General features: G+C 37.8%; 1 protein-coding gene across 3 annotated transcripts in view; it reads right to left on the reverse strand.

Moving 5' to 3' along the window:
* Positions 1–27,360, reverse strand: part of LOC126248211 (spermine oxidase) — a 68,937-nt gene that overhangs the window by 22,584 nt on the left and 18,993 nt on the right. For all 3 annotated transcript variants that reach the window (XR_007545429.1, XM_049949033.1, XM_049949044.1), the window contains exons 4-5: positions 13,062–13,260; positions 12,860–12,980 (exon numbers count right to left, since the gene is read on the reverse strand). Coding sequence is in view for 2 of the 3 variants with exons in the window: in XM_049949033.1 (XP_049804990.1) it covers positions 12,860–12,980; positions 13,062–13,260 (320 nt within the window). In the remaining variant the exon portion in view is untranslated. The remainder of the gene's footprint in view (positions 1–12,859; positions 12,981–13,061; positions 13,261–27,360) is intronic.

Below are 27,360 nucleotides of genomic sequence, written 5' to 3' on the forward strand. Positions count from 1 at the left end.
TACTTCGTGGCTTCAAAATTGCAAATGTTTTTCTAGAAACTCAGCGGGAATGTGTCAGCACTGATTTTTCAGATGATTCTACGGTATGTCTTGTATGCATCAAAATGATTTCCTGAAAAACAAATATTTTGAATGTAAACCAAGTTTGTTTTTCAATGAATCCCAGAAGTGGCAAAATAGTTGCAGGGAGATTGTATTGATCATTTCTTGATGCCACAAGTATTTATGCTTTGAGTGTTTATATGCCACATACCATACCTGTAGATGCTTAAGGGAAAGTGAGGACACATTACGGAGTGAGTGAAAGAGCCATTGTAAGATGACCAGGATTAAAACTTTAATTCTTTAGTAACCAAAGTTAGTCTGAGAAATCTTTATATTGACCTCATTATTATTCTTATTGTTCTACTTGCCTTATTAACCCATCTATCCCTGGATATCAAATACAGGTTCTTCGCACCCCAGCCAAATGCCTTGGTCACTACGTCAGCAGCCCTTTCATCCACTAATGTGTACCTTATAGATACAAAAGTGGCAGTCGTAACAGTTTATTTCCTTGATTTATAGGAAAATATGTGTTTACAGACTCCGTATATGATGGTGAAAAATGCTCAGTTTTCAATATCTATCAATCCCATCAATTCTGAGTAAATAGCATATACTGAAAATTTAGGAGTTGTTTTCTCAAAATGGAAGGTGTTGCATGAAAATATCTTAAAGAACTTTGATTTTACATTGTACAAAAGTGACCAGCCAAATATGAGCTGAATTGGTTGGCCATGTCTTAGGTCTTTCCCTTATCAGTGGGCAAGGCTAACTGTAGTTTTCTTTCATTTTGGAGACTATTGAAAAAGCTTAATAATGTTTTTTAAGATAGATTCTCAGCACATCAACTTGTCTTCTGATAAAATTGCTCACTGTCTCTTTCTTAACCAAAGAGTTGCAGGCTGCATAAATAGGGTAAAAATAGGAGGACAAATAGCCAAGTCGAATAGACACCTCAATTTTTACATCACCCTGGAATAACTTGAAAAAGTTAAGCACTGGTAAGACATTAAATTTCGATGACATGCGGTTGATGAAATACATTAAACATTTTGAGATAAAACCTAAATCATTTCTTCAGAAATTTTTTTGTTTTGAAATTGCCCCTACTCAGCTAACAATCGCCACATTTGTGTAAATAATGATCTCTCTGCGTCATTTTAAACACTTTGGTAACTCAATGATTCTGCATTAAATTCTGAGCTTTCTGGGATTGCAGATTGTGATGTTAGGCCACCAACTACCTGACACACTCAGCAAGTTGTTTTTAAAGCAGTGGTTGTTCTTTTCAAGACGTGTGAAAATGACTGCAACAGTTATTGTCCAATTTGTTATGCACTGTATATATGTTTGTACAGTGGTGAGACAGCAGGCTATACAGATTTTATACTTGTGAGTGTATATATGAGCTTTTAACTGACTGGCCCTGTTCAATTTTCTTTGTTTGTATTTATAGGATTTGAAAGTTTGTGTCCAGATATGAGCTTCCTAAAGCAGCGCAACACAATTTTAAGAAAACAAAATTTGAGAAAGTGGCCTCTAAATAGGAGACCATTTCCAAACAGTGTTAACTGCAAAACATTTGTTAGATATTTCGTAGATGCCTGTAGCTGAATGGGTAGCACTGAACTCTAGTAATGGAAGGGTTTTTGGTTGGAATCTCCTGTATAACCTTTTTTTATTTTTTATTGATATTCTACATTTTTTGCCAAGTGGAAACCATAATAAAGAAATACTGAAACACAATTTTCTAATACAATTGAGATCATTTTGTTTGCAATTATGGGTCATATGAAAAAAATTAAAATTTAACAATGGAAAATCCAGTATGGAATAATGACAATATTATGAAAAGGATAGACTGCTAGTCACAACATAGGAGAGATGCTGGACGCAGACAGGCACAACAGAAAGACTGCTATCCATTTAAGCTTTCAGCCAAAAAGCCTTCTTCTAAAGTAGAAAACACACACATATTCACAAAGCACAACTCACACGCATGTGATAATTGTCTGTGGCCACTACAGTCTGGCCTCAGCAGCCAGAGACAGGCAGTGATGTGTGAGAGAGCTGTACTTGTGTGACTGTGTGTGTGTGTTTTCTACTTTAGAAGAAGGTCAGTTGGCCAAAAGCTTAAACATATAGCAGCCTCTTTGTTGTGCTTGTGTGTGTCTCAGCAACTCCTATATATGGTGAGTAGCAGTCTATCCTTTTCACAATATTGACAAATTAAGCTTTGATACAGACATGTGAAAAAACTTATATACATTAAAATTGTCCATAATTAATTTTCACTCTGCAGTGGAGTGTAAGCTGAAATGAGACTTCCTCACCAATTAATCTTCCAGGAAATTTCATCAGTAATACTGGTGCATTCTGTATACCCGTTTCTTCATGGAATGAAGCAAGAATAAATTAGTGGCCATTAGCGGTAAACAGAGAAGATATAGAGTGAAATTCATTCTGAAGTATTATTGATGTAAGTCATTTCACATGTTTGTCTCAAATTTTAACTTAACAGTGTAAAGTGCAGGTTGGAATATCAACGATATCATGAAAAGGACACACTGCTACTCACCATAAAAATGACACACTGAATAGCAACAGGCATGATGACAAGATTTCGGTCTAAGACTTCATCAGAAAAGAAAAACGCACACACAATGAGCAATTGTTGCTATTCAATGTGTTTCTCGCACAGACTTTCAAATCCTATAAATACACGCAAAGAAAATCGAACAGGGCCAGTCCATAAGGTCTTATTGTCAGATAAAAGTTCATATTTAGGCTCACTGGTATAAAATCTGTACAACCTGCAGTCTGACCAGAGGGCAAACACATACACAAACTGTAACAAATCCAATGATAACTCCGATACACTGCAGCCACTTTCACAATTCTTGAGAAGAACGACCACAGCTTAAAAAATGACTGACTGGGTGTGCCATCCAGAGGCAGCACCAGATACTTGGTGACCCTACGTCACAAGCTGTGACATCTGAAAACTCAGGATTTAACGCTGAGTACTCAAGGTTGCAGTGGGGAGTGTCCACCACCTGATACTATTGTCATTCTGGTCCGGTGCGATGCAATCCCCAACTAGTACCCTAAAATTTCACTGAAAAACTCAGCAATGGTAGAGTTCCAGGAAGAGAAAAAAAGAGAGAGAAGAAGAAGAAGAAGAAGAAGAAGGGGGGGGGGGGAGAGAGAGAGAGAGAGAGAGGGGGGGGGAGAGAGAGAGAGAGAACAAAAAGTCCACAAATTACAGGAAATGAAACACGCCAGCTTCCATGGAGTCAATACAGTTCAATCTTACTTTAACAAGCCTAATATCATCACAGCAGTACTGAGGGATGCAGGATGAGGTGACTAATTTCATTAGCATATTAGTTTCTCAGCAGAGATATCTGGGATCCATAGGGATTGGCACAGTTACGTTTCTTATGTGGAAATACCGAACGAATTCCATGTTCCATGTACGGGCATGGAGTTACATCAGCAGTTTCCTGGAACTATGCCTTACAGGAGGAACCTGCCATAGGTTGCTTTCTGCAACGGTCTAAACGTTGCTTGGCGAAAGAAGGTTGAAAATAAAAGAGACACTTATTTTGTCTTAGGAGCCAACACCCAACAGTTTCTGAGAAAATGACAGCCAAAGTATTGACACAGCTTCATCAGTTAACGCATGCAGCATTAAACCAAGTGAGGCTTAGGATTTTGTCTAAGAGCACTTTTCAAGCGTTTGCACCTCGAGTTCAAATCCAATACTTTATTTATTTTTCTTCCTTTTCTTTTCCTTTTATTTTGAGAAGAACTATGTGACTTCAATATTTTTTGTAACATTGAGAAATACACTGGAATTATTGAGGAAAGAAACAAGCATTTCACATTTTACCATCACAAATCTTATATGAAAAACATATAAACCCTATTATTTCAATTTTTTAATACTTAAAGAGAACAGTGCATTTCCTAGGGTGATATATATCATAAAAATATTCAGTGCATAGAAATCCAGAGCATCATGACACATATATCACAGTCACATATTTTTAAGTGAACACCATTAGGAAAAGAAGAACTAATTCTTTTTGTACATGACATTAGCAAATCTATCCAAGCATACATATAAAAAAACACTCACCTAAATTTAGAAAAAACATGAGATATTCAGTTCTGCATATCTCGGCATACTACACCAACGATAAGTGTAACGTGTGGTGAGGAAATAACAAATAGGGTACAAACTTCAAAATTCTTAGGTGTCCATGCTGATGGAAAATTAAACTGGAAAAAGTATATTTTGGAACTCTAAAAACCACTCAGTTCAGCCACATTTGCACTCAGGATCACTACAAATCTCGGGGAGAGACAAATCAGTAAATTAACAAATTTTGCTTATTTTCACTCGATAATGTCATATGGAATAATGTTTAGGGGTAACTCATCCTTAAGACAGAAAGTCTTCATGGCTCAAAAATGTGCTGTAGGAATAATATGTGGTGCTCACCCACAATCATCTTGTAGACATCTGTTTACGGAGTTTGACATTGTGACCACTGCTTCACAGTATATTTATTCCCTCATGATGTATGTTGTAAATAATCCATTGTAGTTCAAAAGGAACAATGATGTGCATAATTACAATACTAGAAGGAAAAATGTCATTCATTACTCTGCATTAAGGTTTTCTTTAGCACAAAAAGGGGTGCAAAATGCTGCATCAAAAATTTTTGGTCACTTACCCAGTGATATAAAATGTGTAACAGGCAGTAAAGTAAAATTTGAAAACAAACTGTAAAAGTTTATTGAAACTCCTTCCGCTGTTGGCAATTTGTAGAACATAGTGGGTAAGAATTACTAACATATATATGTATATATTAAAAAACAACCACCTTGTAAACATTCATCATGTAGCCACATTTACAAATTAATTTTTAATGTGAAACTAAAATGATTAATTCCACATCATTACAATTTATTGCGATCCACGAAATGTGAAACCAGCTAACCAACCAGTGTTGCTAAATACCACACAATTTGGTGACAATTTCATGCAAAAACAAACATATCGAAGCATTTTATTAACAGCCTACAACTGATTACAGATCCAAGGGTGTATTTTATTAGTCCTATCGCTCCTAGTTGTGACTGCCATTTGCTGTGCGGTGAGAACAGAACACTTCTGTAATGGGCAAGTGTAATTCTTCACCTGTCAGTAAATCTATATGTGGTAGGGTTGACAGGATGGCATACACTTTGGTGGAATTACTTGTAAGGAACACTTCAATATTCCAGTTTCATTGACAATCACGACATTGTATAAGGAGCGACAGCTTTGCCCATCCCATGACTGGTCACAAAACTTTGTCCAGTAACTAATGGTAGGTATCGTTTGTGAGCTTTCCAGATTTCCTGGCCACAGCATACACATTATGATGCTGTTCCATTGACTGGTTTACATCTTGTTGGACTCGAGAACCAAATTTGCCGATGACTACTTGGAGGCAAACAAAAACTGTTAGTAACAACTTCTTGAACATGTTAATTTGTTCTGAGTGGCATATAAGTGCACAAGGAATCGACCTAGGTTAATAATTGGCTCCTTTTACCAACCTCCAGACTCAGCAGGATTAGTGGCAGAACAACTGAGAGAAAATCTGGAATACATTTCACATAAATTTTCTCAGCATGTTACAGTCTTAGGTGGAGATTTCAATTTACCAGATATAGACTGGGACACTCAGATGTTTAGGACGGGTGGTAGGGACTGAGCATCGAGTGACATTATACTGAGTGCACTATCCAAAAATTACCTCGAGCAATTAAACAGAGAACTGACTTGTGGAGATAACATCTTGGAGACCTACTGATAACAAACAGACCCGAACTCTGTAAGCGCAGAACAGGGAATCAGTGATCATAAGGCCATTGCAGCATCCCTGAATATGAAAGTAAATAGGAATATAAAAAAAGGGAGGAAGGTTTATCTGTTTAGCAAGAGTAATAGAAGGCAGATTTCAGACTACCTAACATATCAAAACGAAAATTTCTGTTCCGACACTGACAATGTTGAGTGTTTATGGAAAAAGTTCAAGGCAATCGTAAAATGCGTTTTAGACAGATATGTGCCGAGTAAAACTGTGAGGGATGGGAAAACCCCACTGTGGTTCAACAACAAAGTTAGGAAACTACTGCGAAAGCAAAGAGAGCTTCACTGCAAGTTTAAATGCAGCCAAAGCCTCTCCGACAAACAGAAGCAAAACAATGTCAAAGTTAGGGTAAGGAGGGCTATGCCTGAAGTGTTCAGGGAATTCGAAAGTAAAATTCTATGTACCGACTTGACAGAAAATCCTAGGAAGTTCTGGTCTTACGTTAAATCAGTAAGTGGCTCGAAACAGCATATCCAGACACTCTGGGATGATGATGGCATTGAAACAGAGGATGACACGCATAGAGCTGAAATACTAAACACCTTTTTCCAAAGCTGTTTCACAGAGGAAGACCGCACTGCAGTTCCTTCTCTAAATCCTCGCACAAACGAAAAAATGGCTGACATCGAAATAAGTGTCCAAGGAATAGAAAAGCAACTGGAATCACTCAACAGAGGAAAGTCCACTGGACCTGACGGGATACCAATTCGATTCTACACAGAGTACGCGAAAGAACTTGCCCCCCTTCTAACAGCCGTGTACCGCAAGTCTCTAGAGGAACGGAGGGTTCCAAATGATTGGAAAAGAGCACAGGTAGTCCCAGTCTTCAAGAAGGGTCGTCGAGCAGATGCGCAAAACTATAGACCTATATCTCTGACGTCGATCTGTTGTAGAATTTTAGAACATGTTTTTTGCTCGAGTATCATGTCGTTTTTGGAAACCCAGAATCTACTATGTAGGAATCAACATGGATTCCGGCAACAGCGATCGTGTGAGACCCAACTCACTTTATTTGTTCATGAGACCCAGAAAATATTAGATACAGACTCCCAGGTAGATGCCATTTTCCTTGAGTTCCGGAACGCGTTCGATACAGTTCTGCACTGTCGCCTGATAAGTAAAGAGCCTATGGAATATCAGACCAGCTGTGTGGCTGGATTGAAGAGTTTTTAGCAAACAGAACACAGCATGTTGTTCTCAATGGAGAGAAGTCTCCAGACATTTAAGTAACCTCTGGCGTGCCACAGGGGAGTGGTAAGGGACCATTGCTTTTCACAATATATATAAATGACCTAGTAGATAGTGTCGGAAGTTCCATGCGGCTTTTCGCGGATGATGCTGTAGTATACAGAGAAGTTGCAGCATTAGAAAATTGTAGCGAAATGCAGGAAGATCTGCAGCGGATAGGCACTTGGTGCAGGGAGTGGCAACTGTCCCTTAACACAGACAAATGTAATGTATTGCGAATACATAGAAAGAAGGATCCGTTATTGTATGATTATATGATAGCGGAACAAACACTGGTAGCAGTTACTTCTGTAAAATATCTGGGAGTATGCGTGCGGAACGATTTGAAGTGGAATGATCATATAAAATTAATTGTTGGTAAGGCGGGTGCCAGGTTGAGATTCATTGGGAGAGTCCTTAGAAAATGTAGTCCATCAACAAAGGAGGTGGCTTACAAAACACTCGTTCGACGTATACTTGAGTATTGCTCATCAGTTTCGGATCCGTACCAGGACGGGTTGACAGAGGAGATAGAGAAGATCCAAAGAAGAGCGGTGTGTTTCATCACAGGGTTATTTGGTAAGCGTGATAGCATTACGGAGATGTTTAGCAAACTCAAGTGGCAGACTCTGCAAGAGAGGCGCTCTGCATCGCAGTGTAGCTTGCTGTCCAGGTTTCGAGAGGGTGCATTTCTGGATGAGGTACCGAATATATTGCTTCCTCCTACTTATACCTCCTGACGAGATCACGAATGTAAAATTAGAGAAATTCGAGCGTGCATGGAGGCTTTCCGGCAGTCATTCTTCCCGCAAACCATATGCGACTGGAACTGGAAAGGGAGGTAATGAGAGTGGCACGTTAAGTGCCCTCCGCCACACACTGTTGGGTGGCTTGCGGAGTATAAATGTAGATGTAGATGTAGATGTAGAAGCTCATAAGCACTAACAGCTAATGCAATGGAGGGCCAAAGTCTAAATTGTATTGATTCCTTGGAAACTGACACGTTTCATTTTCTGTGACTTGTGGACTTTTTTATTATCTTGTATTGATTCTTTCACTGAAACTGTATCATTGCTGAGTTTTTCAATGAAATTGTAGGGCGCCAGTTGGGACTCTATCACACTGAGACTGTGATGTTGGTTAGTTTCACGTTCCATTTTACACTCACAATGCAATTTAATTTATAAATATGGCTACATGCTGAACACTTATAAGGCTTTTATTTTAATGATGTGAGTTAGTAATTCCTGCCCACCAACTTTTACACATTACAATAATGGAAATTCTTCTATGGAATACAATGTGTTGTCAAGAAAACACTTTTTGGTTGTTTTAAAATGACAAGTGATCAAAAGTTTTAGTAGCAGCATTGTGTACCCCTTTGTGTGCGAAAAACAACCTTGATGTTGAGTAATGAATGCCATTTTGCTTCTGGTAATGTGATTGTGTCTTTCACTCTTCCTACTGAACTGCAGTGGATTATTTACTACAAACTTCATGAGGGAATATATATGCTGTGAAGCAGTAGTCAGAATGCCAAACTCCTAAAAACAGTTCTCTAGAACCTGATCGTGGAGCACCACATACTATTTTCGTAGCACATTTTCTGAGCTATGAAGACTTTCTTGCTTGAAGAGGTGTTACACCAGGACATTATTCCATATGACATTAATGAATGAAACATGCAGAATATGTCAAGTCTTCCCAAGATTTGCAATGATTCTACGTATAAATGTTGCTGAACCAAGTTGTTTTAGGAGATACGAAATGTGCTCTATTCAGTTTAAATTCTCATCGGTATGGACATCTAAAATTTTTGAAGTTTCCACCCTATTTATTATTTCCTCAACATAACATTAGAGGAATAATGCATAAAATGGATACATGACTGAATTGGGCAAGACAGATGGCTTCTATAGGATAGAACGGGTCCGTAAGCCTCTAACAACATTAATAAAGTCCTAGTGGAGAAGAATTCTTCTTGGACAATTTTATGGCAACCCCAAATGCCTCATGGATCAACTCAGTTTCAAACTGCCTATAAACCTCAACTTCGATTTGAAGAAAAAAAGGAGATGATGATATAAACTTGAAGTGACATCTGAGACTTTTTGTACATAGTTAAGTATAAATTACTGTATGGATGTAAAAAAAAAAAACAAAAACAGATAACTGTGGAGTCTATATAGTCTAGTTATGTTTCTACATTTATCAGACTCTTTTAAGACTGTGCAGAGACTTCCATGAACTGTGTGGCTGCAGAACTGTTAACAGAATGGACAGCTATGTTCGAGATATTTTATCTTGTGTGTGGACAAATCAAATTCCCTATGAATTAGTTGCATTACCATAATATTTTGTTTGCTGTACTAATAAAGTCATATAGCCACATATAGTTCCATGTATGGGGACAAGTTCAAACTGCTATTAAAATATGTAAGCAATAACACAGGTTAAAATAAATCTAATGTATTCTTAAATTCACTGCTCTTTCCATAATCCAGAGTTAATTTTAAAATAATATTAACTCCACAATATTACATAAATATTGTTATTTATCAATCAAGAATATCACAAAACATAGTTAATTTTCAAGAAATCACACTGCAATAAATAAAAATAAAACAAAGAAAGGAAGAAAGAAAGAAATCAGCTGTATACTATGAGATTAAGAGGATGCATTAACTTTTCTCACAAGTAAATGGACTGCTTCCTTCATGGAAGGCACTCCTCATGCCACCACTTCTTGTATAAATAAACTGTACCTGGTCCTCAGAATCTGAATGCTCCCATCCTGTACAATTGGTGAATTTGTCCTCTTCAGCTGCACTATTTTGTGCCCCTAAGGTTTTCCATCAACATTTCCAAATTGCAATAGCGTCTTCATATCTGGTTCCTTCTTTTGCCTCTAATACTTACACAGCATCTGTTTTCATATTTTCTTTAGAGCTCTACAATTCATTTGAATTTGTGTCCTGCAGCTGCTGTTTATCCTTTTCTTTTCCTTCTAAGTAATTAATATATGTAGTTATTTGTGACTTTTTAGTAGGACTCCTCCATTTTTGAACATTCCCTTCTTTTAATTTGATTTGAGAAAGTGGAAAAACTGCCTGAATACCTGCAAAGGTCCAGTGGTGTCCAAACTCTTATTTTCTGAAATACTCTATTACATTTGTGGTAGGTTTAATTTAGTGATGGATCGGTCACTAATGAAGGGTTAAAAGGTTAACCGCTAATTATATCAGATTCAAGTTGTTCAATTCCTGCTACTTGAAAATCTTTTTCTGCTGTTGCATGTTCCTGGTCTCCCAAGTAGAGATTCAGAGAATTCCAAGTAGTGCCAGAATTGTTATGACAAAAAACTCCAACTCATGTTATTTTGTTGCAAGTTAACTGTTCTTTAATTTTATTTGGAGTAAAAAGCCACATTTTCATTCCCTCAAAAAGTCTACAGTTTTAAGTGTCAACATTTAATACAAACAATAAAAAAATATATTTTACCTCGTGGATTGTAAATGATATTGAGTAGACTGATGGCAATATGGCTTCTTCAATTGCGCTTGTAAGTGCACTATGCCATCACATCAACATCAGCAGTCTTACAACAACATGAAATTACTCTACTTACTCTTAGCCGCTTGCATAACCTTACCCTTTCTTAGCCTATGCAGTTCTAAAGAAAAGAGTCACTCACTTGAATTTTTGTCTATAGGACCTGATACATACATAAAATTATGAAGCCTCTCTTGTATAAAAAGGAAAATTCACTCAGGAAAACAGTATATACTACTGGCCATTAAAATTGCTACACCTCGAAGATGACATGCTACAGGCGGGAAATTTAACCGACTGGAAGAAGATGCTGTGATATGCAAATGATTAGCTTTTCAGAGCATTCACATAAGTTTGGCACTGGTGGCAACACCTACAACGTGCTGACATGAGGAGTTTCCAACTGATTTCTCATACACAAACAGTAGTTGACCGGCGTTGCCTGGTGAAACGTTGGTGTGATGCCTCATGTAAGGAGGAGAAATGCGTACCATCATGTTTCTGACTTTGATAAAGGTCAGATTGTAGCCTATTGCGATTGCGGTTTATTGTATCATGACATTGCTCCTTGTGTTGGTCGAGATCCAATGATTGTTAGTAGAATATGGAATCGGTAGGTTCAGGAGGGAAATATGGAACACCGTGCTGGATCCCAATGGCCTCGTATCACTAGCAGTCGAGATGACATGCATGTTATCTGCATGGCTGTAACGGATTGTGCAGCCACGTCTCGATCCCTGAGTCAACAGATGGGGACGTTTGCAAGACAACAACCATCTCCACCAACAGTTCGACGACGTTTGCAGCAGCAGGGACTATCAGCTTGGAGACTATGGCTGCGGTTACCCTTGACGCTGCATCACAGGCAGGAGCGTCTGCGATGGTGTACTCAACGACGAACCTGGGTGCACGAATGGCAAAACATCATTTTTTGGAATGAATCCAGGTTCCGTTTACAGCAGCATGATGGTCGCATCAGTGTTTGGCGACATTGCAGTGAACGCACATTGGAAGCGTGTATTTGTCATCTCCATACTGGCGTTATCACCCGGTGTGATGGTATGGGGTGCCATTGGTTACATGTCTCGGTCATCTCTTGTTCGCATTGATGGCACTTTGAACAGTGGACGTTACATTTCAGATGTGTTACGATCCGTGGCTCTACCATTCATTCGGTCCCTGCGAAACCCTACATTTCAGCAGGATAATGCACAACCGCATGTTGCAGGTCCTGTACGGGCCTTTCTGGATACAGAATATGTTCGACTGCTGCCCTGGCCAGCACATTCTCCATATCTCTCACCAACTGAAACTGTCTGGTCAATGGTGGCCGAGCAACTGGCTCGTCACAATACGCCAGTCACTACTCTTGATGAACTGTGGTATCGTGTTGAAGCTGCATGGGCAGCTGTACCTGTACACGCCATCCAAGCTCTGTTTGACTCAATGCCCAGGCGTATCAAGGCTGTTATTACAGCCAGAGGTGGTTGTTCTGAGTACTGATTTCTCAGGATGTATGCACCCAAATTCTTGAAAATGTAATCACTTGTTAGTTCTAGTATAATATATTTATCCAATGAATACCCATTTATCATCTGCATTTCTTCTTGGTGTAGCAATTTTAATGACCAGTAGTGCAATAGTACTCTGACAGGCACATATAAAAATAAATGACACAACCCTCGATTTGCGAATTCACAGTTCCTTTCTTAGAAAGGATGGGATACTTTGGGGACAGTTGCAAAGGAAGGGCAGCTCACACAGATCCCAGCATGAGAGGCACTGCCTGACAAAAAAAGTGGTGGCTGGATGTCAATGTAGCTTTGTACATGTGCCTGGCGAAGTTTCATTTTATTTCCTTCTCCCCTTTATGGTGCTTCCCTTTTCTTGTCAGGCAGTGTTTTTAGTAAGTATGTGAGGAAATACAACTTTCTATGAGTCTGTATAAGCAGATAACACTAATGTGCTTACAATAAAAACAAAAGGCAACATAAAGCTTTACATTTCACCATACCGTTCAGTTGAGCGAACACTGCAGTCCATACCAACGTGAGGAAATACCACAGTAATTCCCCCCCAATAAACAGAATGATTAGCTATACCTTCTTTTCCTGTGAGCTGGCATAAAGTGGCCGTGCTATGTTCTCAATGTCAACCTGACTAGCACCGACAGCCATTGCAGTGTAGGAACCTCTTGTGTAAGGCTGAGAGCGCCAGCTGGTACTGTGAGAGAATTAAATATTTTTATATATTTTCAGGGGTTTGTAAAAAAATCTTGTAAATAATAAATAAAGGTATACTTACCATACACAGAGCTTTGGTTTAGGTACAAATGGATCATTAAGAAACTTTCTCAGTATCTCCGTGCACTTTTCTGCAACTTCCTCATGTGCTAATGTTTCCATATACTCTGCTTCTTTACCTGATATCCATCCAAGTAAAAGTGTCTCTGATACTTTGGAAAATGAGTAAATTTTACGAAACCAGCATTTACTTAAATCAGCTGAAACAAAAAATTCCCAATTGCATGAAAAAATCAGTTGCACTTAAAGACTGCATGGTTTTCATCACATCTGCTCACTGGATGTATCACATCTATACCCAAATGGCACAAAACATTTTCCTTGATATTTTGGTATTTTGAGGCAAAAATCAATCTATTAACGCCAATGACAGCTACAGTTCAGCATTCATTATCAGCCTTTATGACTTTCAAGTGAAACATGGCAGAAAATAAGTGTAGAATAAATTTTAAATTGCTTAGTGACAAGAGTATACTTGTGGAAATCTCCCCTGCTACATGTATCAAACAATGTACTTGTAATGCAGTAAAAAACTGCAGTAAAAGTACATTAATTGACAGATATAACAGAGGAGATTTCCACTTGTGTGCTCCCATCACTAAGAAATTTTAAATTTATTCTACACTTATTTTCTGCCACCTTTCACTTGAAGATTATACAGATAGATGTATGGATGCTGAACTTTAGTTGTCATAGTCACCATATTTTTGGTAAAGATTGATTTTCACCTTGAACATTACCAAGGAAGAAATATACGAGGTATGGCAATAAAGAAACTGGACTCGTGCTATAAATCTCTATTGAAAAACTTATAAAACTGAAATATTCTCTCTTTCTACGTAGTCCCCTGCGTGAAATCTGCACCGTTCCACATGAATTTTCCACTGTTGGAAGCACTGCTGCGAGTCTTTTTGTGTTATGCTGTTGAGCAGGCTTGTTGCTTTTTCCTTTACTGCATTTATGGACTCGAATCTGGTTCCCTTGGGTGCAGACTTCAGTTTTGGGAAGAGAAAGAAGTCGCATGGTGCTAGATCAGGCGAGTACAGTGGATGTTCCATCACTGGTTGTTTTTTGCCAAAAATCTGTTCACAGGCATAGTGTTATGGGCCAGCATGTTGTTCTGACGAAGAATCCATTGGCAATTCTTCCACAGATCTGGTCTCCTCCATCACACACGTTCATGGAGGGTCTTCAGAACAGTTACATAATAAGCTTGATTAACAGTCTGATCATCTGGTACCCAATCAATGTAGACAACCCCTCAGATATTGAAGAAAACAATCACCATTGCTTTGAATTTTGATTTGCTCATGCACTCTTTCTTCTTCCTAGGGGATTGAGGGCTCTCTTAGTATCTAGATCATATTGGGATACCCATGTTTTTTCACACATAATTACTTTGCTGAGGTAATCAGTGTCATTTTCAATGTTTTCAAGAGTGTCAGCACAACAATCCACTCATTTTGCTTTTGCTTGTTTGTGAGGGTTCTTGGCACTACTTTAGCACAGATTATGCGCAGACCATTGTGCAAAATCTGTCTAATGGTTTCCTTACTGATGCAGGCAAGTTCTGAAATTGCTAAAATGCTCAGGCAGTGGTCTTCTCAAGCACTTCAACTGATCGTCTCCACATTCTCTTCAGTTTACGAAGTGGAAGGATGGCTCAATTTTGGACCATCTTTAATGTCTTTCCTACTGTCCTTGAACCTCTTGACGCACTCGAAAACTTGCATATGACATAGACATTGATCACCATAAACTTCTTTCAACAAATCTCAAGTTTCTGTGGCGGATTTTCCAAGTTTTGTGAGGAATTTGATGTTAATATGTTGTCGCACTTCAGAGCATAGCATAATTCTGGTGGAATTCAGACATACAACCTGTTTCTAAGAAGGCTCACAGCTAGACTGGCAACCACAGCTGTGCAAAATTTTGTAGGCATGTCAGGGAGAGTCCCAATGTTATTCCCCCATCTTCTCTTTTTCATGGACAAAGCCAGAAATGCGCACTACAACGAATCTCATTTCTTTATTGCCACACCTCATATTGTGATTTTTGGGTACAGATATGATACTTCCAGTGAACAAATGCGGTGAAAACCAAGTATTAATGACCAACCCTACTGACCAACAACAGTATTTCACAAAGACAGAACTACAAACTTAATTTACATGACAAGAACTTCAGTAGCACTGATTCTACACCTCCAAGTGACACATAGGTGTACATCACTATTAGGATGATACAAATAAGGATTTCAGAGCTGGTGCACTAAAAGAAGATTCTGACTATAGTTGGGTTGGGCGAAGACAATTTTTCTGTAAATGATCCTCAAGAAATAGATAAATCAATAAAACTTTTAGCACTAAAACAGCACAGATGTCTTACTGAATATTTAAACTGATTCTTCAGCAGGGCGAAAAATACAGCTGTACTCTACAGTTTCATTTACAGTAGAAGTCCTAGTTTACATCACACACAGCACTGACAACAAAGAGCTACAGAATTTGATGATGTTATTGCTGTGATTGTGGCTTTATGCAGCTTTTTATGCTAGTCTATCTGTACAAGCCTGTTCGTATCTGCATAGCAACCACAACCAACATCCATTTGAAACTGCTTATTGTATTCGAGCCTCATCTCCTGTACAATTTTGACCCTCTCCCCCCTCACCAATCACCTTCCACAAGGATCAGCTCAGTTTGCAGGTAAATACAAGTTTAATTTAGTGTTTTGTTTATGTATTTGTAATATTTTGTTATGTTTGTAAAATATTTAAAGTTTGTATTTTTGTTTTGTATGTTTCATGTTTGGAGAGAACAGCGCAACTCGCAGAAACAGCATCTTCACTGCCGTAACCAGAAAGAAAATTGCTGGCCACTAGACGTTGCGGGTCAATGGCCAAAGAGCAGCAGAAGATCCTGTGACTGGGTTGTTGCGTCGAACCTCCAACATTCAAATAAATAAAAATTTGTAATTTTTCATTGTAATGACATCACAGAATGTTTAGTTCATGTTGTATTTTGTTCAGTTCTGTTTTGTCGAGTCTGATGTCCGCATCTGTGTGTAGCATATACAAAGACAATAAAACAGTGTATGTTCTAAAGCTTAAATATGTGTTTGAGAATTATTTATGAAGAGTTATATTGAGGAAGAATTATTACTGAATTTTTCCAAGATATTAATTTTCAGAAGAATTTGATTTCGATTTTTGAAGCTTAAAGGTTTTACAGTCTGATTTTAATATGGGAAAAATAAGATAATTTGCAAGAATATAATTTCCAAGAAGAAACAAATGACATCTAAATTTCAAAAGTTTTACGCAAACCGGTTGGACTGAGTGACGTAATTTTGCACAAACGACTCAACTGAAGGTGTTTTAATTACAGTTTCGTTCAAGAATCTTTTATAGAGAACTTTAAAAGAATTTAAATAATTTTTTTAAGTGTTTTGTAAACGATGTAGGTGATGAAGTCTGCACATGGTCATATTTCAAACAAAAATCATTGAGTCATATGCGTCGTTACACTTCAACACGTGCACTCTTCCTTCCTTCCCTTCTTTTAGTCAAGTTGTGCCACAACCCCCCCCCCCCCCGCCCCCCCCAAAAAAAATTCATTTCACTACCAGCTCATTTGTTATTCATATCAAAAGCTTCTATGCTCATCTTGTACACATTTCACCTGCTTACAAGGATACACTCCAGACAAATACTTTCAGAAAAAAATATTAACTCTTGAATTTACATAAGACATTAACAAATTCCCCTCTTTTAGAAATGCTTCTCTTGCTGTTGTCAGACTGAATTTTATAACTTCACTACTTCATCCACCATCGTTTATTTTAATGCCAACTACTTTCAGCATCTCATTTTTTGATCTAATTCCCTCTGCATCACCTGATTTAATATGACTATACTTCACTACCATTGTTTTAGTTTTATTGATGTTCATCTAATAACTTATTTTCAACACATTATCCTTTCAGTTCAACTGCTCAGCCAAGTCCTTAGCTGTCTCTAATGGAATTACGATATCACTGGCAAGTCACACAGCTTTTATTTCTTCTCCATGAACTTTAATCCCCTTTCTAAATTTTTCCTTGGCTTTTTGAACACATTGCTCAGTGTACAGACTGAATAAAATTGGGATAGGCTATAAGTCTGTCACACCGCTTCTCTACCACTGCTTCTCTTTCATGCCCTTCAACTCTTTTAAATGCAGTCTGGTTTGCAAAAGCTGTAAATAACTGTTCACTAACTATATTTTATCTGTGATGCTTTTAGAATTTTAAAGAGTGTAGACCTGTCGACACTGTCAAAAGCTTTCTCTAAATTTACAAACATAAGTTTACCTTTCTTCAACTTAACTTCTAACTAAGATAAGTTGTAGTCACTTTTGCCTCACATGTACCTACATTTCTCCGGAATCCAACTGATCTTCCCCACAGTTGACATCTACAAGCTTCTGCATTCTTATGTAAATAATTCGTGTCAGTATTTCGCAACCATGACTTTTAACTGATGGTTCATTAGCATTCACACCTGTCAGCACTTCGAAAGTTAAATAACTATGTTTTTGCTGAAGTATGAGGATATTTTGCCTGTCTCATATATTGTATCTTGCACACTAGGTCGAATGACTTCATCGTGGCTGACTCTTCCACAGATCCCAGTAGCTCTCAGGGAAGGTTGTCTTATTTCAGCCGTCTTGTTTCCACTTAGCTCTTTCAGTGATTTGCCAAATTCTTTTCACAGTATCATATCTCCCATCTCACCTCCATGTCCATTCTCTTTGCTGTCTATAATATTGTCTTCAAGTTTCTTTCCCTTACATAGATCCTCAATATATTCCTTCCACCTTTCAGCCTATCCCCTTCATTGCTTAGTACTGGCTTGCCCTTGATGTTCATACAGTTAATTTCCTTCTTTCCAAAGATCTCTTTAATGCATGGTTCTAAAACCTCTAACCAGTTTGCATTTTCTACCAATCTCATTTATCAGACATCTGGTTTCCCTTTCACTTGCTTAATTTGTTGCATTTTTATATTTTCTCCTTTTGTCAATTAAATTTAGTATCTCCTGACTTATCCAGTGGTTTCTATTTAGTCCTATCTTTTTACCCATGTGATTGTCAACTACTTTCCCTATTTCATCTCTCAAAGCTACTCATTTGTCTTCTTTTGTGATCCTTACCCGCATTTTGATCAACCATTGCCTGATTCTCCCTTTGAAACTGTCAACAACCACAGGAGCTTTCAATTTATCTACTTAATTTCCTAATTTTCTTCAGTTTTAGTCTACAGTTCATCACAAATAAATTATGGTCAGAGTTCAGTAAAAGTAAATAAAAATAAAATGTGATATATTAGATAGCATCTAAATTAAAAAAGACACTAACATGAATATTAACAGCAGTACAGTGCCACCACTTGAACAATGTGTTTACGGGCAATGATTGCTTTCAACATCTTGTTTGCTTTCAATATCTTGTCTCTTCTGCACCTAGGGTCGAGGCAATTTTCATTTCCCTTCCCATCATTGAACACTTCAGCTTTTCAATTCCTATTTCTTCTCTTTTTCTCGATGGCTGAATGGCCTTTTTTCATTTCCTCTCATTCATTCTGCTGCACATCTGTCAGTATGGATCCAGCTGTTCCCGTTGCAGTACATGGTTCGAAGTACTACAGTGGAATCTTGCTTAATGAGCATCTTCCATAACGTGCAATTCGCATAATGAGCAAAACAAATTGTAAAAATATGACTCACTTAACGAGTGATGTTTCGCACAACAAGTGACAATGATTTAGTATGATGTTACCAGCTGTTTGCGTGTGGCGGAGGAAATGTTCGACCATATGAACACTTTTCATTGTCAGCAGCGACATGTGAACAATGTTTTTAGTACACACTGCAGTCTGGGTTTAGTGCGCTTTCTGCTCAGCAGCGACATGTGAACAATGTTTTTAGTACATACTGCAGTCTGGGTTTAGCGCTCTTTCTGCTCAGCAGCGACATGTGAACAATGTTTTTAGTACATACTGCAGTCTGGGTTTAGCGCTCTTTCTGCTACCATCTTAGTGCAGCTTGTGATCACACATTTTTCTAAACTTGTATACACACAGTGTTTTTTTGTGTGCAAATTTTGATATTAATAACCTTCATAGAAATGTTCCCGAAGATAAAGCCACAAGAAGATGATCATAAAACAAAGATAGTGACCTTAGAAATGAAACATAAAATCATTGAAAAACATGAATGTGGTGTGAGCATTGCTAATTTAGTACACACATGCAATCTGTCTACATCAACTAATTGCACTATCCTCAAGAACAGGGACAAGATTAACGAGACAGATAAATATTTCAAAGGGAGTTACAAGAGTATCTAAACAACGGTTGCTTATTCTGGACAATGTCAAAAGGTTGCTCCTTATATGGATAAATGAAAAGTAATTGCAAAGTGACACTATTAACGAGAACATTATTTGTGAGAAGACAAGAACGATTTTCGCTGAACTTGTTGAGAAGATGCGAGGATCATCAGTGACCAAAGAAGTGTTTAAGGGAAGCTGTGGGTGGTTTGAGAAGTTTAAGAGAGGGGGGGGTTGTTTTGGGGAAGGAGACCAAACAGCAAGGTCATCGGTCTCATCGGATTAGGGAAGGACGGGGAAGGAAGTTGGCCGCGCCCTTTCAAAGGAACCATCCCGGCATTTGCCTGGAGCGATTTAGGGAAACCACGGAAAACCTAAATCAGGATGGCCGGACGCGGGATTGAGCCGTCGTCCTCCCGAATGCGAGTCCAGTGCCTAACCACTGCGCCACCTCGCTCGGTCGAAGTTTAAGAGAAGAACCAGCATCCACAGCATTGTGAGACATGTCGAAGAAGCCAGCTCTGCGACAAAGGCAGCAGAGAACTTCATCAGCGACTTCAAGATACTCTTAGATTCTGAGGGTAATCTGCCACAACAGGTTTTTAATTGTGACGAGAGGGATCCATCTGGAAAAAGATGCCGAAGCGTACCTTTATAACTGCAGAGGAGACTGCATTGCCTGGTTCAAAAACCATCTCACACTGCTATTCTGTGCCAATGCAAATGGTAATTTGAAAATTAAACCACTTCTTGGTTACCATTCAGAATCTCCATGAGCCTTCAATAAGCATAAAGTCCAGAAGAGCAAGTTAAATGTGATATGGAGGTCCAACAACAAGGATTGGGTGACACATGATCTTTTTTGAGGCTGGGTCAATGAAGTGTTTTGTCCTTCAGTAAAAAAATATTTGCTTGAGATAAATCTGCCACTCCATGTCTTGCTTGTTATGGACAATGCTACTGTCCATTCTTCAGGCCTACAATACCATCGAAGAACTTCAATTGATCAAGATCCATTTTCTGCCTCCCAAGACCACTCCATTACTCCAGCTTATGGACCAGTAGATTAATTCTAACTTTAAGGAGCTCTACACTAAAACACTCTTTGAGTTGACTGAAGCTACCAATCTCACTTGCAGAAAGTTTTGGAAATATCACTTCGATATTGTTGCCTGTGTCAAGATGATCAAAAAGGAGTGAGAAGGGGTTACCAAGAGAACTCTCACTTCTGGTTGGAAGAAGATTTGGCTGGAGTGCGCTGTCGTATGTGACTAGGAGGCATTTGAGTCAGTACCTGTGCAGCCTGTAGTCAATGAGATTGCGTCTTTGGCCAAGAGCATGGACTAGAAGTGGATAACAATGATATTGATGAGCTTGTGGAAGGTCACAGCCATGAAATGACCACCGAAGGAAGTTGAGAAGGGGGAGGAGGAGGAAGTTGAGAAGGGGGAGGAGGAGGAGGAGGAGGAGGAAGCGGTAACAGCAAAGCAGCAATCTTCTGGTGCAATAAGAAAAATGCTGAAAGCATGGGAATCAGTTACATTGTACACTGAAAATCATCATCCCAATAAAGCAGTGGCTATGCGAGCTGTGTGTCACATTTTTGCCAAGTGTTGAAGTGCTGGCAGAAACAAATGACCATAGATAGTTTCCTAGTAAAAAAGAAATAGTCATGTATCACGAATAAGAAAGTACACAATACTGTATGTAAAATTTTCTTGAATAAATAGCATGAATAAGATAAAACTTTTAGTACTTTTTCTGCATGGAATGCACTATCGTATTTTACATTAATTTATATGGGATAAAAAATGAGTGTTCCTCACTACGAGTAAGATTCTGGAACAAATTATGCTCGCTATGTGAAGTTCCACTGTATTTGTGATATTACTATTGGAATAATTTACGTAATGCACTGAAGGTAATTACATAAATAAAAGGTAAAGTAATTACTGTAGGTGATACGTAAGTGTACACAACCTGAACAAAATATACAGAAAAACTACAGATGTAAGGTCAAGGTTCCTTACTGGATTTTTTAGGGCCTACCATCATGGGATTTGCCATTATGAACATTAATTTACAGTTAAGCATAATCAACAACAATTTTATTTTGCAGGTATGAGCACATTAAATATTTTCATGAACGACATCTGCATCGCAGAAAAATTGATGGCTATATTGTGCATCAGCACACATTGTGGGACTAATAGTCACTACTTTTTATTCAGTAGAGTAACAAAGTTAGTATTCTTATGTCCAGTTCACAAAGCTGTTCATTCATTGATTTATTGTTTTCCATAGATCCCATCACTAAGGAGAATCTTCAAGCATGGAACGAGACAAGACATACATGAAGCCGATGTTAAGATACTGCATTAATAATTAACTATCCCTAAATTGTCAAACTTGTACTCACACAGCTAAACTTTGTGAAGCGAAATTAATATGGAAGTGACTACTGTCAGGGAAGTGGGAGAGTGTGGTTACGAAGCTTTTTCCTGTTATATTAAACAACTTCTGCTTATTTCTCACTGTTACATTAATAACTGCAGGAACATGTTAATATTTATCACAGAACAATATTTTACTGAATGTTGTAAGAAAAGCTGGCTCTTTATAATGAGTGTAAATAATTGCCATTCAGCTAACAGGAATTGCTAACCTTGAATCTAGGTAAACAGATAATTTGTAGAATGGACTAATGTGATATGATTTTAATTTTCTTTCATTTATATCACAAGGGATCTTTCTGCTACGATCTGTTAAGATCAAACCTTCAGACATTCAGCCCTACAAAGAATACAAGCAATGACCCTGGTTTTGAAAGCTATTACAAAAACTACAAAAAAAATTACAGAAAGGTACTTCAGGCAGCTAAAAAGTCAGCTAATGACAAACTGATAAAAAATGCAAATAACAAAAGTAAAGCTGCTTGGACTTTAGTTAAACGTGAGACTGGAAATAAATAAATAAAAAAAAATAAAAAATAAAAAAAAGACACACTCAAATATTAAAATCAAGAAATCAGGCAGTACAGTGATCAAAAAGAGCTGGCTAACTTCATAAACTCATACTTCACCAGTATTGCAAAAGACCTACAGGGCAAATTTCCAATAAGATCTGGTATTCCAGTGCAAAATTACATAAAAAAATTCAATGATTCTGCTCCCCACCACTGAGAGAGAAGTAAGAAGTACCATAAAACAATTAAAAGACAAATCATCACCAGGACTGGATGAAGTCCCAGTTTGTGTGTTAAAATAGTGCTTAGATGGCATTAAAGCCCCTTTAGCTGACATCATTAACCAGTCTTTTAAGACTGGCTGCTTCTCCGACTACCTGACACTAGCTAAAATCACACCTCTTCACAAAATAGGTGATGTTGAAAACATGGAAGATTACAGGTCAATTGCTTTACTTCCAGTATTTTACAAAATAGTGAAGACTTTAATCAAAAATAGATATATGAGCTACTTAAATAAATATAATCTTCTCTGCAAGGAACAACATGGCTTCAGACTGGGCAGAAGCACTGAAACCACAATAACTCAGTTTACAAAAATCGGTTTTGAATCACTAGACAAGGACAGTTATATAACTGGAATTTTTCTAGATCTATCGGAGGCCTACGATACCGTTGATCATGACATTCTTCTACACAAGTTGGAGTCTCTGGAAATCAGGGGAGTGGTAAATAAATGGTTCCAATCATACCTAAATAACAGACTGCAGAGAGTAGAAATTTCACATAGCACATCCAAATACGTGGTAAATCACGTATCTGACCCACAGTATGTTAATATAGGAGTCCCACAAGGAAGTGTTTTGGCCCCACTATTATTCTTAATTTATGTTAATGATTTCCCACAATGTGTGGAGCAAGGAGAAAAAGTACTTTTTGCTGATGACAGTAATATACTGATTACCAGCAAGACACCTGACCTGCAATTGGAAAAAGCCAATGAAGCACTAGCAGATGTTTACAAATGGTCTACAGAGAACAGAGTAACTCTCAACATTAAGAAAACAAACAGCATGTACTTTTGAATAAACAAGAAGTACAATAAGTCCACAAATTTAAAATTCCATAACACTTCAATAACAGATGTATCTAACACTAAATTCTTAGGACTGTACATTGACAGCCAACTAAAATGGAATGAACATGTCATGATTATCTCAAAGAGGGTCTCCACAGCATGCTACCTGCTTTGAGTCCTTGCATCAGTATGCAGTGACATCTGTGTAAGGTCAGCCTACTACCACCCTTAGCTACGGAATAATCTTTTGGGGAATAGTACCCAGAATTTACAAAGAGTTTTCAGATTACAAAAGAGAGCTGTAAGAATAATGCCAAAATGCAATAAATGGGCTCATTGCAAAGAATTATTTAAAAACCTGGGCATTATTTTTCAGACCATAATGTATATCAGAAAAAATCTTGACAAGTGTAGCTTGAATAACATTATTCATTATCATAAGACAAGGTTGAGTCATTGCCTCCATTTACATAGAAAGACTAAGCTAAAAGCTCAGAACAGTCTTGATTATCGAGGTGTGATAATCTATAATAAGCTGCCACAGAATATAAAAGAAATTAGCAGTATGTATTCTTTTTTTAAAAAAAAAACTGTAAAACTGTTTTTGCATGAGCATTGTTTCTACACTTTGGATGAATATCTTAAATGAAAACTAAAGAATTGTTGGGAACACCTAACATAAGTTATATCTGACATCATATTTTCCCCCTCTCATTCATGTATTATGTACTTATGCCTATGTATTTATGTCTGGTAATTCCATATCAACACACCTAAGTATATTTATTTTAACAATATAAATTATCTTTTTTCATTTATGTACGCAGGGCATTGCATTTATGTATGCTAGTTATATATCCAAATACCTACGCTTATTAAACAATGTAAAATGGCATTTATTAAGAAAATATTTAGACTTCATACCATAATTTGTGCTTTCACTGATGACATCCATACAATGTATATTGTCTAAGGATGGATAAATAAATAATTTAAAAAAATCATTGCACCTAAATACAGACTACCACTTTGAACAGTGCGGAAGCAGGCAACTATTTTTATACCTCAATTTGTGGTTGCATAAATTACAATTACACTACAACTGATTTTAATTATTAATAACAAATACTATTGAGGAATAAATGTATGAGAGCAAGAATTTCAGTATCTCTGAAAAAGCCTCTGCAATACGTGTGGTTCTTTGCTTTACACAGTATTCCTCCAGCTTGCTTTTGCTGAACAAATACTTTCTTCAGTTCAGTTGTATTGGATCAGAATATAATTTATTAACATCAGAGGGAGCGCAAGTATGGAAAATGAGCAAGAAGACTGGTCTTCAAATAAACAGGGTTTGAGATCAATTAGATTTTTCATATTTGGTTCCACATTCATAAGAAATTTTTAAGGGCAAAATTATGTACATCTTGACTGTTTATTTGCTTAGATCAATGTTTTATTTATACACTTACAGACTATCTTCAACTGCAGAGTTATTTTCAAGTGGACTTTACAGTAAAATACAAAGAATGCAAATTACACAACATCCAAATAACATACAGTCACCACAGTGCATAAACAACAATGCAAACCATGCAAAGTTTCAGAGAACTGGCAAACATCATATAGACTTTAGGAAATCAAGTGCCGTATATGTTCCCATTCTTGCTGATGAACAAAGAGGCACTATGACTTGCACTGTTAAGTCCATGTGAAAATGGCTCTGTTGCTTAAATTGGTGAATAATGAAATAAATACACACTATTCTCAGCAAATATATGATGATGAATGCAATTTGGCAACATTCATTCTCCTTGGAGCTTCTATGCATGGATATACCCATCATGATACTGTACACAGAAGTGCGTCTCATCTGGAAAGACAATGGGATGCCCCTCCTGTGTCCAGTGTTGTCACTGGGTGCACAAATGTTGGTGTGCCTCTCTTTGCTGCGTGTCTTGAGAAACTGCAACAATGATAACTGTGATGACATTCCATTACGCTGCAGATACTACCACACGTATGTGTAGATCTCATCTTGCTGTTTCTTGAGCCAAGTTATGTAGCGTGGCTACATGGTACTGCACAACTGAGCAAACAATATTTCTGTCCTCTCAGGTGCTAGTCACATGGGGCCACTGACTTTCTGCATGGCATTGAGTATGGACCTTCTTAACTCATCAACTCCATATTTGCATAAGAGTTATGGAGCAGGGATATTGCAGAACACTAAACTGCAGTCTCAGTACTCTATTATCTGCTGGTGTTGAAGTCCAATAAGTACTCGTAGATGTCTGCCCTCCTTACACAAAGCATAACATGACTTCACAACCAAGCAACATTCTGATGCAGTTTTTGGATGAATAACCTGCTGCATAATCTTTCATTACAAACAATTTGCAGATGGTATTGCACATGCATGCATGCATGCATGTAGAACACTTCATACCAATTTGATGTTTGTAGTACGCCACCTTCATGGAGCTGCAGTTTTAATGGCCAGCAGTGGGGGAAAAAAGAACTGCAGAAGGATTTTGCAAAAAAAGTGTATTAACTTATCAACACAAAAGAGAACCCTCAATATTGTAAACTAGGAGTGCAGCTAGACATGAAATGAGGAATGTAACTATAAAAGATTCAAATAACTACTTATACTTACGAAGATCTTCCTGGTAGTGAGCCAAGTAACAAAAAGCTTAATAAGGTGACGAAAGCTGAAGAAGGTGCTAAGGGGAGTGGTCGTACTTAAAAAGCATGCTATATGAACAAATATACTAGGGGGGTTTGTAACTAGTAAAATAGTGAATATACCCTAACCAGTGTATTTACCTAGAAATTATTTATTTATTTAGCAAAATAAGACAGATACAAGACAAGAGAAAAATGAAGTGGAAGATTGTTAGAAAATGAAGACGGGTCCAAGAGGGGGAAAAAAACAAAAGAAGAAAAGTAACAGGAGGACAAAGCAGTGTGCAGAACAAAAGGAAGCCGAGAAAAGGATTGTAAAAGAAAAGAGGAGGAGAAGAAAATATAAAGGAGAAAATATCTACTGAACAAACAGTGCATCACTGCAAAAGCATTTGAGCTTGTATGTGTAGTATCTGGAGAACAATAAGCAGTGTGCGATTTTTGCTTTTACCAGTGGGGGGGATGTCTTAGGGGGTTAGTATAATTACATATGTTACTAGCTTGGACCGTGGCATTACCCATGGTTAAACAGTTATTTATAAATAGATGTTAATGCCGAAACTCACTATTCACACGTATGCACTATCAGAAAAGCCATCCCTTGTTATATATTTAAAAGTGCATTATGGGTAAAGCTTATTTACAAAATCATCTACGTACAGGTGTACAACAGGAATTCAAAAAGTAAAGGCACATTTGTGAAAAGCTGTACTTATTCTGATGATAGAAAACTGAAACGTGCGTTATTTTTCTACGTAACCTCCCTGGACTTCAATGCAGTTTTCCCGACGTTTTACGAGTTGTTTTTTATTTCATCAGAAAATACGTTTTTCGGTTGAATCTTTAACCAATTTTGCACCGCAACAATGACGTCTTCATCACATTCAAATCTTCTTCCCTATAGTGCTTCCGTTAAGGGTCCAAACATGTGAAAATCGCTTGGCGCCAGCACCTCGAATCTCAACTCCTTTATTGCGTCGTCTGTCCGTTTGGCAGAATGTGGGCGAGCGTTATCTTGTTGCAAGATGACACCTCTTCACAGTTTTCCACAACGTTTGGATCTGATGGCAGGTTTTAGTTTCATATGCAACACATCACATCCACCATACAATACAGACCTGGCTCTAAAGCCACGTTTACGCTGGGGCGACGTCTTGCAACATTGTGGCATGCTATGGAAATGTGGTGTGCGTCATCTTGT

The sequence above is a fragment of the Schistocerca nitens genome, chromosome 1 (genome assembly GCF_023898315.1).
Source record: "Schistocerca nitens isolate TAMUIC-IGC-003100 chromosome 1, iqSchNite1.1, whole genome shotgun sequence".
NCBI classification, from domain to species: Eukaryota; Metazoa; Arthropoda; class Insecta; order Orthoptera; family Acrididae; genus Schistocerca; species Schistocerca nitens.